We start from the raw sequence: 14,999 nt of genomic DNA on the forward strand, positions 1-14,999 counted from the left end.
AGAACGCTATGTGTGAGAAACTGACCCAACTGATTAAAAGGAGACCCTCCCCTAACACGCCCATTCCGAAAGGGGTCGGGAACCTTTTTTGACGAAAAGAGCTACAAACAATGAATATTTTTTAATGTTATTCCTTGTGAGCCATACTATGAATTTAAAAGTCCAAATATATACATGTAAACGAGTGTCTTTTCAATATTTTTGGGAATTTCAACACTTTTAAAGTGGAAAAAAATGTTTTTTGTTTAAAAGATTGGGTACCTTTTTTGACGAAGAGATCTAAAAACAATGCATATTTTCTAATGTTATTCCTTGTGAGCCATACTATGAATTTAAAAGTCAAAATATATACATGAAAATGAGTATCTTGTCAATTTTGTTTTGTAATTTCAACACTTTTAAAGTGGATTTTTTTTTTTAAAGATTGGGAACCTTTTTGACGAAGAGAGCTACAAACAAGTCATATTTTCCAATATTATTCCTTTTGAGACATACTACGAATTTAAAAGCCAAAAATACATACATGTGAACGAGTGCCTTATCATTTTTTTGTAATTTCACCACTTTTAAATTGAAAAAAATGAATATTTCTTAAAATATTCATATGCTGTTTCCCATCAAATGAGAAAATGCATTCCAGAAGAGTCTACAGCCCAAAAAAATGACAATAAAAGCAGTTCTAGATGTAAAATCTCACTTCCGCCACCATCCATTTCCATATTTTACCTCACAGATTACCAAACACCCAAATACACTCACCAAAAGACCCACATATGGCTCCTGAGCCATAAATTCCCTAACCCCTTTTGCCCATTCATGTTCATCGGACAAGATCGAAGCATGGGCTTTACTACTGGCCCTTTAAGAGCAGGATCTCGGAGCCTACAGCCAGGGGAGGAGAAGAGGAGGGACAGAGAAAGAGAAACAGAGAGAGAGAGAGAGAGAGAGAGAGGAAGAGAGAGAGAGAGAAAGGGAGGGTGTGAGTCTGAAAGTGTGTGAGAAGAGAGAAAGAGAGAGAGGAATACACACACACATGCAAACACACACACACGGTCATCGGCAGAGTGTGTGTGAAGGATCACTCCTATCCCGTCTTGTTTTGAGGGGAGACCTATCCAAGCACAACCTCCGTCCAGTTGAGCTGAGCATCTTTTGGGACTGTTTTATGTTGTTGTTGTTGAGAGAGACGGACCCTTACTCCAGCATGCTCACTGAGCCTGAGCTACCTCAGGAGTGTAACAGGTACGTGCCGACGCCGACACCCCCCCTTTGGCGAGAGCGCACACTTCCGTGCAGATAAGTGAGTGGCGATAGGGGGGGGACGGAGATAGGAATGCCGCGTTGAGATAGACGGGGAAAAGTAGGCAGTGTGAGGGGTTTTAAATGAAGGATTTTGTTGGGGTTTTCTTTTTTAGGGGTAGATTTAAGTGGGGTATTAGTGTGTAGGTGTCAGTTTTTATCGTTTTGTGTCTACTTTCATCACTTTATTTACATCTTCACTTCCCGTTTTACATTTGTTTGTATGGTACGGCCTTTCTTGTAATTGTCATCATATAATTTTATCATTAAAAAGTGTTCTTCTTAAGAAATTAAATTATTGGTTGATTTTTTTTCTTAAATCAAGCTTTTTTTGACAAAGAGAGAGACATAAATAATTCATATTTTTAAACAGTATTCCTTGAGAGATATACTTAGGAATTTTAAAGTAAAAATAGATGAAAATGTGATTTTTTTTGTCATTTCACTACTTTGGAAGTAAAAAAAAAGTCTGAATACTTTTAAAAAACATAATTTCACTGTTGCTAATCAATGAGTATCAATGAGAATATGCATACAGAAGAGTCTAATGAAGATAAATATGATTTAAAAAGGCACTTAAAGATACTTTCAGCGCCACATTGCTCACATTAATGCATCCGGGACTAGCGGTCCCCATATTTTACCACACAGGATCACATAAAGCCATAAACACCCATCAAAAGAGCCACATACGGCTCCCGAGCCATAGTGTAGGTGACTAGGTGATCCTAGTGTTGTCCCTCCTGAATATACAAATGTCATTCTTAATGTTTCAAAGTGTGAAGCCTTTAACGTTACCCTTTTGCCACACTTTTTATACCACAAAAAGGACATATTTCTTATATATATTATAATAATAATACCCTACTTTTTAAATACACACAACTCCCTCATTCACTTCGACTTGTACTGCCTGACAATGCCACTCTCTGTTTTGCCCCGCCAAACTCTTCTTTTTAGTTCCGATGTAGGACCATCCTATTTAAAATATGTATTTATACAACGGTAATCAAACAAAATGAAGAAATTTGGGTTTATCATAATCAAGGTGAGGGTAAAAATGAAGAAGGCAGGGAAGGAATTAGAAATTTAAAGGATTAAAAGCAGGGAAAAAAGAGAATGTATAGAGATAAATGTGGGGATTACAATGATTTAAGTGGGGAGCACTTAAAACTCGATGCTTTCCAGTAATGCACTCCATCATTTTGCGGACGTGTGTGTGTGTGTGTGTGTGTGTGTTTGAATGCAAAAGAGTGAGTATGGGGGTATTTTACACCGTTTGTGTGTGTGTACTTAGTCCGGGAATGAATCGGGCCAGCTTTGAGATGCTCCTGTTTTCTGCGTTTTCGTAAGTGTCTTCGTTTTTTGCCCGTTTTATTTCACTTATTCTCGAAATTGTAGTCTCTTCTTTTGCTATACTCTTTTTTTCTTATTTTTTTACTCATCAAATTAGTAGTTTTGCTTCTATATGAGTGTAAGGGACACTTTTTTTGAAGAAGAGAGCTATAAACAATTGATATTTTCAAATATTTCTCCTTGAGAGCAATACTTCGAATCTAAAAGTAAAAAATACATGAAAATATGAGCATTTTTCTTCATTTCAGCACTTTCAAAGTCAAAAAAAGTCTGAATTCTCTTAAAAAAACTATTTTACTGTTGCTAATCAATGAGTATCAATGAAAAATGCATGCAGAAGAGTCTAATGAAGAAAAAAAATATGATTTTAAAGCCATATACACCCATCAAAAGAGCCACATATGGCTCTGGAGCCTTAAGTTCCCTACCTTATCTGTAAGAAAATATTCCCTGTCATTTACTTAGCAACTTTTAAGAAGTTTTCTCAAGAAAAGTAATACAAAAAGTGAACCCGTGGGGTTTAGATTGACATATTTCCCTTTTGATGGACAGAAGAAAAGCTGGAAAAGTGGGTGTGGGGGGGCATTTGAGGGGGTGACTGTCAGGGAAAAGTGAAAATGTCTTAAATAGTTGGGGGTGGATGGAAAGAGGAAGGAGGAAAAAGGAAAGAGGTCTCACTCTGTTGTTTCTTGGATTTGGCGTTAAGACTTAGTTTTCACACCCTTCCATTTGGGGTCCGACGTTTATTATGTTTAAAGTGGGGGTGCGTGAGTCAACTAAATGTATTTTTGCACAATATTTCCCTACGCAATTGAAGAGATTCATGTAAAATGTTCTCCCTTGGAGATTAAAGTGCTGTGTGTATGTAATTGAGTACTTGAGTCCGTGATCTGCACTCTAATGCACAATTCGGCCTCTCTCCTCCTGTGGCCCTGTACCGGCCTCTCTCTCTCTTTCTCTCTCTCTATCTATCTCTCTCCCTCACTCTCTCTCTCTTTCACACAAGCCAACTTGGACTGGAGGCCATTGTCTGAGCCATATTGTCCGTCCCCGGAGAGTCTTGATAACCGTGTCTCCGTCCGTGAGGGAGTTTGGGGGGTGCCCGACATAAAAAAAAATTAAAAATAAATAAATACTACTAAAAGATAACCCAGGGGTGGGCAAAAATTTCAGCCTGGGGGCCATATTGACTTTAAAAATTTGACAGATGGGCCAGGGTAGGACAAGATACGATACAAATAAAAAAGTGCATCCGTTAAGAGTACATGTGAAACATAAACAGAAAAAAAGGATTAAAGTATTAACATACTCATGACTTATCATTAAAGTAAAAAGTATAAAGTACAAAGTAAAAAGGAATGTATTAAGAAATATTAAAATGTCATTTTAAAAAAGATAGAGGGGCTGTAAAACAGGAAAAACAAATAAAAGTGGACAGAGTTACTGCCACTGACGGCGCCATTTTGGGAAAAAAAATTGGACAATGTTGGCGGGCCGGATTAAAAAGCCTAACGGGCCCGTATGTGGCCCGCGGGCCGTAGTTTTCCTAACCCCTCCACCCTTTTGGAACTTGCCAAAGTAGAGTGAAGTCAGCTGACTGTATGGGGATGAAAAGAGGGGCCATTTGGGGTTTTGTTGTGTGTTTGTGGGTGTGAAGGGTGAGTGGCATTTTTGCTGGGAATTTTAAAATCCCAATAATTACATTTTAAAAATAATAACGGCAACATAGTGCTTGTTAACGTTAAGTCATATCACTTAATCGGAGAACTATATCCTAAACAAGCCTCTCCATTTACGCCAAATACTCTTTAAAAACTGTATAAACAAATCCACCAACTATTGCAAAAATCATTGAAAAAAAACAGTATGACTTATATAGGCTAAAATATACATTGTATATTCCAATACCCTCAACTGGTTTCCCACTTTTTCCCAACCAATAGCCACACGGTCCCTCTAGCTTACAATAGGAGGCAGTGTTTGAGGTTTTGAGGTCCCTCCCAGCTTTGACAATGAAGCCTCTGTCTTTCCAGGTAGTGTGAGAGAGAATGAAAGAAAGAAAAAGAGAGAAAGAGAGAGAAAAAGAGTTGAAAAATAGTCCGAAACAAATGAAAAAGACCATCTGTGTGTATGTAGTGTGTCTTCTAACAGCGAAACAAATGCGACTCCTTCATAAATTGCTTAAAAAACAGCAAAGTCGACCTAACAATAGAAAAATAGTGTCTATTTTACTCAATAAAGTCCACTCGCAAACGTCAAAAAAAAGAGAAGAAGACTTAGAATGCAAGCATGCCCTCCTCCGACCGGATGCACTTTTCCCTCTTTTTCTCCGTCTGTCTCCTCTCAGAAAAAAAAGCCCTCTTCACCCCTCCCCTTCATTGTCTTCCAGCTTTTTGGCTTCATCCCTCGATATTTTCCCACGCGCTGTCTGGCCTTTTAAAGTGATGCGACAATGTCCGTTTTTTTGCTACGTTTTACAGCGTGCTCGCCTATATTTTTGAACACTAATGAAAGTTTCTTATGGGTTTCTTGTACACGCCTTTTTGTGGCCTATTACTTTTTAAACACTGGATGCTTTGTGTGTGTGTGTGAGGGTCCATTTTGCTTTAAGTTGTCATCAGGGGGAAATCCACAAGTATGGCTAAGAGCGCAAAAATGTTATGGTTAAAAATAGTTTGATTGAGGCTAGTACGGACGTCCAAGTATTCTTTAAAAGTATTAGAGAATTTCCTTATGGGGCAGAGTGACCTTTTTATAAAACAGCTGATTGTACATGGGGGTAAATGGGGGGTTTTGGGGGGTGTTTAAGTAAGACAACACCAGGGTTTCAGAGAGAGGAAACAGGGTTGAGCTTAGGGAGGCTTGACAAGGAGATGGAGACATAGTAGTCGGATAAAGAGTGGAAGTAGGGGGGTATATTTGCTCATATTCTCGCCTGAGGTGTCAGAAAAAATACCATGAAGGATTTTGATTTGCAGTTTGGAGCTTTTTTTGGAGGGGTGGAGGCTGTATTGACTTTAAAAATTTGAGAGATGGGTCGGGTAAGAGCAAGATATGATACATGTAAAAAAGTGCATCCGTTAATAGTACATATGAAACATAAAGAGAAAAAAAGGACCAAAGTATTGACATAGTCATCACTCATTATTAAAGTAAAAAGTATAAAGTACAAAGTAAAAAGGAATGTATTAAGATATATTAAAATGTCATTTAAAAAAAAGATATAACAAGATATGATACAAATAAAAAAGTGCATCCGTTAACAGTACATATGAAAGATAAACTGAAAGGAGGACTTAGGTATTAACATACTCATCACTCATCATTAAAGTAAAAAGTATAAAGTACAAGGTCAAGTAAAATGTATTAAGAAATATTAAAATGTCATTTAAAAAAGATAGAGGGGCTCTAAAACACGAAAAACAAATAAAAGTGGACAGAGCTACTGCCACTTGCTTCCGCGTGACGCCGCCATCTTGGGGAAACAAAAAAATTGGACATCGGCAGGCCAGATTAAAAAGCCTAACGGGCCCGTATGTGGCCCACGGGCCATAGTTTGTGAGCTGCCAGTGTGTGAGTGAGGGGAAAGGGGGCTATGTGTCAAGCAGTTTACCTTTCTTTTCCCTATTTTTATTCATAGATGTGAGTCAAAATTGAAAAACATCAAGGTGGGGTTTGTTCCCTTGGCCTCGCCGCAACCCCGCTTGTGTGTTCATAAGCCGCCCGCATGTATTTAAACACACATGCGTAAGCCTCACCACGGCGTGACGTGCCAGCGGCGAGCCGGTTGCGTTGATTACAGGGCAATCGCCTAACCGGCCTGGAGACGGTTAACCCACCACCGCCACCGCCGCCGTCGTCGTCCACGGCGATTACGCGTGCGGTTAATGGACGCGCGTCCTCGTCCCGATTACTGACTTAGCAGCAGTGGACATATGTGATATGAGAGCGACTTAACGGAGGAGCCGCTAATCATCAAAAAGCCAAGGGGGAAGTGGCGCTCTAATCTCAGCTTAGTGCTGTCACCGTGTGTGTGTGTGAGTGTGTGTGTGTGTATGTGTGTGTGTGTGTGTTCTACACGAGTTTGTGTAACAGAAGAAGAAAAACAACCGATTAGACAATTGGGTTTTGATTTTTAGAGTTAGAAATACATTTTTAGTTGTCGTCCTTATCAATCATTCACTACAAAAAGTTAAATAAATCCGTTGTAAAGTACCTGAGTCATAATTTATATATATAAAGAAATACAGGCCAAAATATATTGGGTGTGAGAGGAGTATTATCCGTACTTTTGATGGAAAAGCAATTTTTTTTTGGTCCGATAAGGACATTTTTTTTAAATGAGTGTCAAACTTTTTGAATGTCCGTGGGTTTGTGTGTGTGTGTGTGTGTGTGTTATAGGGGCCGTGCTTGAGATCGGTAATATATTTAATATAGTTGTTAATATTTATGTATTTTGTGGTTTATGAAATGTATGGTAATGTTGAAAAGTTTGATGTGATGTAGAAATCAGTGTATTTATTTAGAAACGAAAAAATGGCTGTGTTAGTACTTAGTGTATGCATGTATGTACATCTATGTGTATGTATATATGTACTTATATATGTATGTGCATGTATATAATATATATAATTAGATATTTCAGGAACACGCTTATTCATTTATATATTTATTCATGTATTTATTTATTAACTTACTTTTTAACTTTCTATTTATGTCTAAAATGCCTTTCCTATTTCTGCATCCTCACCCTCTTACTATCTTAACAACCAAATTCCCCGAATACGGGATAAATAAAGTTATCCAATCCAATCTAAAAAGGAAGAAATTGTCCTATTTTTCTTTTTAAATAACTAAATGTGTGATTTTCCCTTAACTTTTGAACAACAATGTCATTTCCAATCACTTATCAGTCAATTGTGTAGCTTCAAAAATATCACTTTAACATGTTTTATGCAGAAATTATGACCCGAAACACACTACCGACTTATGTTATTAGTAAAAAAGAAGAGAAAAGAGAGGGGTCCCATGGAGGATGGGGGGACTATCATCTTATTTGTCGTTTTCCGACACGGTTTTAAACAAAGTCGTCGCCATAACCTGCACTCTCGGCATATCCAATTGTGAAGTAATACCACTTCAAAGCTGTTAAGCGGCGAAATAAGGGAATAATTTTATATCTAAAGAGTCTATGAACTGCATCCCCTCTAAGGAAGTACTTGCAAATTTAGAAAGCGGTAAAAAAGTCATAATAAAACATGTTTTTATAACGCACCCTTGTCTAAAATATGATCAATGTCGCTACTGTGCTTCCTAAAAAAAAAAAAAACATATTTTCTTTTGGTGGAGCGTGTGTGAGGTGATTCAAAGGTGACCCCGACTGTGCGCATGTGTATACATAGGGTTGTGATTAAGCGGAGGTGTGCGCGAGACACACAAGGAGACGTGTGTGTGTGTCAATGTGTGTGTGTGTGTTAAACAAAAGGCCTCAGTGTGCAAGAGGAGTGAGAGGAGGTAAAGTAAATAGGCAAAAGATGAAGACAGACCTGCAGTGTTTGGGGCCTCTGTTGTATGCATGTATGTATTTTAGCATGTGTACACAGCTGGGTTGGTCACCGTAGTACTTTGGATCTTGTGTGAGGATTCATCTATACTATCGTTATCTTTAAATGACTCTGGAAATGTCAACAATCGTATCTTCAGTCTTTTTGGCATCTACCTAATTTGTCGATTGTCCTTTTTATGGGACTTTATGCTGAGTAAGAGCCACAAAGGTGAATTATGAGTGTTGATAAGGAAATGTATGGCGGCGGTGGTGGTGGTGGTGGAGTACAATCGGTCATGCAGAGTTGTATTGTTGCACGTACAGACGACGGCTTTGTTGATGTAACATTTTCCGCACTGCAGGATTCAAAAATGTCATGAAATGACATTTAAGGAAAGCTCAGTTCACATGAAGGCGCATTTTGGAGAGGGGAGCAACAGGTGGGGGATAATGTAATAGTAGAGGTAGAAGAAAATGTGGTGGACTTCGCATTTGGGTGAAGCTCGATGTATACGTTTTTTTCTTATTAGTCTAATTTGCTTTTTGTAAATGGTTTGATTGAATTTCAAGTCAAGAATCCCGTTGATTCCTACATTACAGTGCACAAAAATAAAATAAAATTCTTGGAATTTGTTAACATAGATGACATCTTAAATCAGACATGGGCAAACTACGGCCTGCGGGCCACATACGGGCCCATTAGGCGTTTTAATCCGGCCCACCGACGTTGTCCAAATATTTTTTTTTCCCCCAAGATGGCGCCGTTATGTGGAAGCCAGTGGCAGTAGATCTGTCCACTCTTATTTATTTTTTTGTGTTTTACAGCCATCTCATTTTAAATGACATTTTAATATTTTAAACTGTACTTTATACTTTTTACTTTACTTTGTACTTTACACTTTTTGAATTTACTTTGTACTTTACACTTTTTGAATTTACTTTGTACCTGATACTTTTTGACTTTACTTTGTACTTTATAGTTTTGACTTTACTTCGTACTTTTTACTTGACTTTGTACTTCACACTTTTTACTTTAATGATGAGTGATGAGTATGTTAATACTTTAGTCCTTTTTTTCTCTTCATGTTTCATATGTACTATTAACGGATGCACTTTTTTACATGTATCCTATCTTATCCTGACCAACACCATCTGTCAAATTTTTAAAGTCAATGTAGCCCACCCCGACCCTAAAACTTTCCCCACCCCCTTGTCTTAAACGATAAAAATAAAAAGCCAATCCGCTAGCATTGCTCCAACCATAGTACTGGAGATTGCTTGACTTTGGCTGTCATAAAGCAAATAAGCAATGAATTAGTAGCAGAGGGCTGCTTCTCGGAGCCATGCCAGATCGGCGGTCCAAAAGAAATCCAATAGAGGGTAATCAGTTTAGCGGAGTAGAGTACTACTGTAGAGAGAAGAAAAAATTTGGCGGTAGAAATCAGCGGTAGCTAAAAGATATAAAAACTCAGATACCTGTTGCTCACTCATAAACGAGCGCACGGATTTATACGCACATGAACCCCCTCCATCTTCACCAAACGTTGCCTGTGGGTGACAGCCCCTTAGCTGCCTATTACCTAGGGTCATAGTCGCGTTGGCTTCAAGGCTTACAAGTGCATCTGAAAGCACTCAGCCGACGCTGAGAACCACATTAAATTCTATTATTACTGCATAGTCGCTGCATCCCTATTCAGTTGAAGTACGTCGAGGCAAATTTACCTTACGAGAGACAGAGTTCACCTAATAGATGTGGCTTTATATCCTTTTGCTTCTTTTCAAGGGAACAAAGCCATGGTAACAAATTGACACAGCGGGGCTCTTGTGTAGCTAGCCATTTTCCTTCAGTCCCCCCCCCCCACTATTGTCCAGAGGTTTTCAGAAACATATTATTGTCAGTGTTCGTACTGTTCTCTCTCTCTCAGTGTCCATTATTTTCTTCTCAGTCGTACTCTTGTCTGCTAAAGCCCATTGTTAAAGGATGGTGATTTTCCTACACAATGCTAGTGCAAGCGGGCTTCATTTACAGTAATGGGCTATATTTTTTAGAGACGTGAACGTTGAATGGTAACCGACGGAAACATGTTGGAAGAGATGAGAGTAGGTTTGAAGGTCTGCCAAAGAGCTGAAGGGGTTATTGTTTCGTCACTTAAATGAAGGCATGGGATTTCTAGAAGTGCTTAAATCTTTATGTCTGTTTTTTTCTTTGTTTTGGGGGAACTGGAATTAGTTGACTTTTTTTTATTTAAGTCTAACTACGTAAAGCATTGATGTCAACCTGAAAAATTCCTGGTATGAACAAAGTCTTGACTGTAACCCGTTGTATAGTGGTGAAGGTTTTTCCAAAACATGGTGTTGTTTCTCGGTGCTTTTATTTGTCCTAGGGTCTTTCTAAAAAATTCAGTTCCCTCTAATTTTTCGTTGGTCTGGGCAGAAAGACAACGTCCCTAAGCGCACAGAGTACCAGTGTGAGTGACATCATCATTGCTCGCCAGTATCACAACTGCCATAAGCAGGTGCATGTCAATGTTCCCTCTAATTTTTCATGTAAAACATGCTGTAAAACACTAAAAAACATAAGAGTGGACAGAGCTACTGTCACTGGCTGCCGCGTAAACGGCGCCATCATGGGGAAAGGAGTAAAAAAAAGTTTGGATTTTATTTACTGTGCGCCATATGATTGCTGCTGCGCAGAGAAGACGAGAGTAGTGCGCAATTGGTTCAATGGAAGACAATAGAACACCTGGTCTCTTCTCCTATCCTTTAATATCGATGTTGCCAAAACCTCAAATAACCCTCTTATTCCTTGTTTTCTACCTTCCTTCTCCTTGTTTTTTTTGGCTCCCAGGATGTCTTCCAAGCGACCAGCTTCTCCATATGGGGGGACAGATGGAGAGGTAACCATAGCAACCAGCAGACAGCGAGTGGAGGATGAGGAGAGTGAGGGACTGGGTGGTGTGATCCACCTCCCGTTGGCCCCCTACTGTAACAAGGTGTCCCCACGCTCGCCCCCTTTTCGGAGCTTGGACAGCCCTCCCAACAACATGGTAAGAACTTTTAAGTGATACAGCGCTCATTCCATAAATGTCTGATGTCTAAGTTTGTAACTGAGGGTCTAAATCAAAGGGTGGGCAAACTTTTAGGGCCGGGGGGGCACATTAACTTTGAAAATTTGACAGATGGGTCAGCAGAAGATTCGATATATGTAAAAAAGTGCATCCGTTAACAGTACATATGAAACATAAACAGAAGAAAAGGACTAAAGTATTAACATACTCATCACTTATCATTAAAGTAAAAAGTATAAAGTACTACAAAGTAAAGTAAAAAGGAATGTATTAAGAAATATTAAAATGTCATTTAATAAAAGATAGAGGGGCTGTAAAACACGAAAAAAACATAAGAGTGGACAGAGCTACTGCCACTGGCTTCCGCAAGACGGCGCCATCTTGAAAAAAAAATACAAATAAAAACATTATTTGGACAACGTCGGCAGGTCGGATTAAAATGCCAAGCGGGCCAGATTTGGCTCGCGGGCCGTATTTTTCCCTGAATTGACTTGAAATGCAGAAGGCCAGAAGACAAATTTGCGGTGTCTGTCTGCAATTTTCTATCAGACTATTCTTAATGTGACAAAAGAAGGTCCAATGCTACCGTTTGACACCACACAGACTTTTTTTGCGCGATACCAGCCGTCGCCCTGAGCCCATCTGATGCGGAGTTGCGTGACTGCGAAACATGAGCCAACGCAATGATTCACAGCAAGCAGGTTGAGTGTGTGTGACATTGGGCAAATGTATAGTGGATGTTTGCATTGGGGTTTTTATACAGTGTCATGGCTCACTGTGTGTGAGTCATTCAATATTAGCATGAAACAACAAGGCAAGTCATCACATTTGTATGTTCAATCATGAAAATATGTTGATTGAAATTATTAGGGGTTGTTTAGTTTTTTGTCTTACCTGGCAGAGATGGAGTTTCATGTAGAAAACTTCACAATGCTTCTTAAAAACGTTGACATTCTTGTATTGTACATTCCATTCAGCAGTTTGGACAGAATGAGTTTTGAAGGTCATCTGTAAGTAAAAAATTATACAAAAAAATAGTGTTGTAAGTAAAGGTGAATAATTTAGGATGGTATTTGTTGGACTATAAAACACACTTGGAAAAAAAAAAGATGGGTCTGCCGGTGTTTATTTTGTCTCTAGTTCCCTATTTTCCCGTTGATTTTATTCAAATTAAAGAATTACATTAAATTAAATGTATTTTTGGTTCTTGATTTCAAATTGAAGAAACTTCCACCCAAAAAAATACATCTTATACTACATACAGTATAACTTAAATATATATATATGTTTTTTTCTCTTTCATTAAGTATTCATTTTTGAGTGCGACTTATACTCAGGTGCGACTTATAGTCCAAAATATGTCTTTTAAACCACAAAAACTTTTTCACTAGAAAAATCACATCAGACTTTTACCAAAATTCCCAATTTAAGGTAAAACTGGTTTGTTTTCTTTACCGAGAAGGAAAAACACGAAATAACATATTTCCGATGGCTTTTTACGTCACAACTACTCATCTTTTTTGTGGACTTCGCATGACAAACATATCTGCAAAGTAAATATTTATTCTTGTACACATATACAATGATATACAACTAATTTGCCATGGACATTAAGACTGGACAATCTATGTGGAACACATTTAAGATGTGTTTGCGCATCTACTTAAAGCTGTAACGTTGTAGTACTGCGTGTCCATGCCAATAAAAACACCCCACCTTACTTCACTCATACCTGCCAGCTATAAAACAATCCAAATGAGTTTAGCAGCTATGATAGAGAGCAAATTGTAATTAACTAGCTGATTAGGCAAAGGGCCACTCCCAGTTGAACACTGACTATAAACCAAAGTCCTTACATTTTGGGCTCAGGACCAAAAGTGAAGATAAATACTACTATGATGGTTCTAAAACAGGTTATTCTTAGAAGAACACTAGTACTTTTCTGCAAAATGATAAAATTCTTCAGGCTGTCATGTTGCTAAAGCAAATTATTGCTGAAAATTTGCATTGATGAAGTGCTACTATTGCAATATTTGAATTATTTTCTATTTTGATCTGTTATAGCAGAAATACAAGAGTATAGTGTAGTCATATCGGTGTAAATACACAAAACTCTTAGGAGGAAAATGCGTATCAAACTATTCACATTATATGATTGACTGAGGCTCACAAGAACACAACTTGTACAGGGTAATACAGACATATGGGCAAACTAAGGCCCGTGGGCCACATCCGGCCCGCTAGGCCTTTTAATTCGGCGTGCCGACGTTGTCCAAATAGTCTTTTTAATTTTATATATATTATATATTTTTTTCCCAAGATGGCGCCGTCACATGGAGGCCAATGGCAGTAGCTCTGTCCACTCTTATTTATTTTTCGTATTTTACAGCCATTCTATCTTTTTTTAAACACATTTTAATATTTCTTAATACATTCCTTTTTACTTTACTTTGTAGTACTTTATACTTTTTACTTTAATGATGAGTCATGAGTATGTTAATACTTTAGTCCTTTTTTTCTCTTTATGTTTCATATGTACTATTAACGGATGCACTTTTTTATCTGTATCATATCTTGTTCTGACCCCGCCCCATCTGTCAAATTTTTAAAGTCAATATGGCCCCCGGGCTGAAAAGTTTACCCACCCCTAGGATAATACATATTTCTATTACCCAATTTAAAAAAAATAGTGTACATTTTAATCAAGTAACTTTACCTGAGCGCATTACAACTTCCCAGCCAATAATATAGCTTGAATCGGACCCATTTTTTTTTTAGCCTTCATCCCTCTGTGCGAATTAAACATAGAGCTTTACGACTAGAGTGGGTGGAGGGCCAAAGAGAGAGTGGGGGCTTCACTGTCCCTTTCAGGACAATAGGAAGAAAACAATATGGAAACACTTGACTTGGAAGTGAGACGGCGGGGGGTCGGCAGAAAAGATGAGGCAGGCGGGGGGAATTACAGCTTTATCTTGTCATGATGAATTAACGTGGGGGGCTTTACGGAAATGCTTGGCTGACCTCTTCATTCCTTCGCAGTAGTTTCACCTACCTAATACACATATGTGTATCCTGTAAATATACTTCACTTAACAGCATTTCACTCTTAATGAAAGGTCTGGGTGAGAAAAAAATGCTGTTTATGATAGTGTCCCAATGATTGTAATCTGGCTAAAAGGTTGTTTTATTGCAAGTCAAGTTCCCAGAGTGCTAAAACGCAGTTCAATCAGGGGTGGGTGAGCAAGATTTTTTATTCTATGTTAGCGTTATGCATATTTTTGCAGCAGGAAATAAAAAAAGAAAAGAAAAAGCATGCAAATGAGGGAGAGAAAAGCATCCTGTCTGGGAAATGTGCTAATGGGAAAGCACTAATTGTTTTGCTAACACACACCCAAATTATGAAACATATTTCATCAGGGTTGTTTTTTTTAAGGGTGCGACTTTATCCTGGTGTTGCGTGTAATGATTTAACACCAAACACTGCTTAGCTTGCTCGCATGCCAGCGTTGTTCACATGTATCAGTGATATTTTGGAATATGTAGATGCCTGAAACTTGGATTAGAAATTGTGTTCACACGTGACTGGACGTTTGGTCGCCGGTCTTTTAGTGACAGAGAGTTTACTGTTGAAACTAGGTCTCAAAATTATAATCATGAGAGAGAGTTTAATATCTAAGAGAGAGAGAGTTTAATATCTAAGTACTGTTTAATATCTAAGAGAGAAGTTTAAT

At 38.3% G+C, this 14,999-nt stretch overlaps 1 protein-coding gene across 2 annotated transcripts in view; it reads left to right on the forward strand.

Moving 5' to 3' along the window:
- The first annotated feature begins 1,022 nt into the window (after nucleotides 1-1,022).
- The window catches only part of sox5 (SRY-box transcription factor 5), an 80,026-nt gene continuing 66,049 nt past the window's right edge, over nucleotides 1,023-14,999 (forward strand). For both annotated transcript variants that reach the window (XM_077709656.1, XM_077709657.1), the window contains exons 1-2: nucleotides 1,023-1,242; nucleotides 11,049-11,247. In XM_077709656.1, the coding sequence (XP_077565782.1) occupies nucleotides 1,034-1,242; nucleotides 11,049-11,247 (408 nt within the window). In that variant the 5' untranslated portion in view covers nucleotides 1,023-1,033. The remainder of the gene's footprint in view (nucleotides 1,243-11,048; nucleotides 11,248-14,999) is intronic.

This window comes from Stigmatopora nigra, chromosome 23 (genome assembly GCF_051989575.1).
Source record: "Stigmatopora nigra isolate UIUO_SnigA chromosome 23, RoL_Snig_1.1, whole genome shotgun sequence".
Classification (NCBI taxonomy): Eukaryota; Metazoa; Chordata; class Actinopteri; order Syngnathiformes; family Syngnathidae; genus Stigmatopora; species Stigmatopora nigra.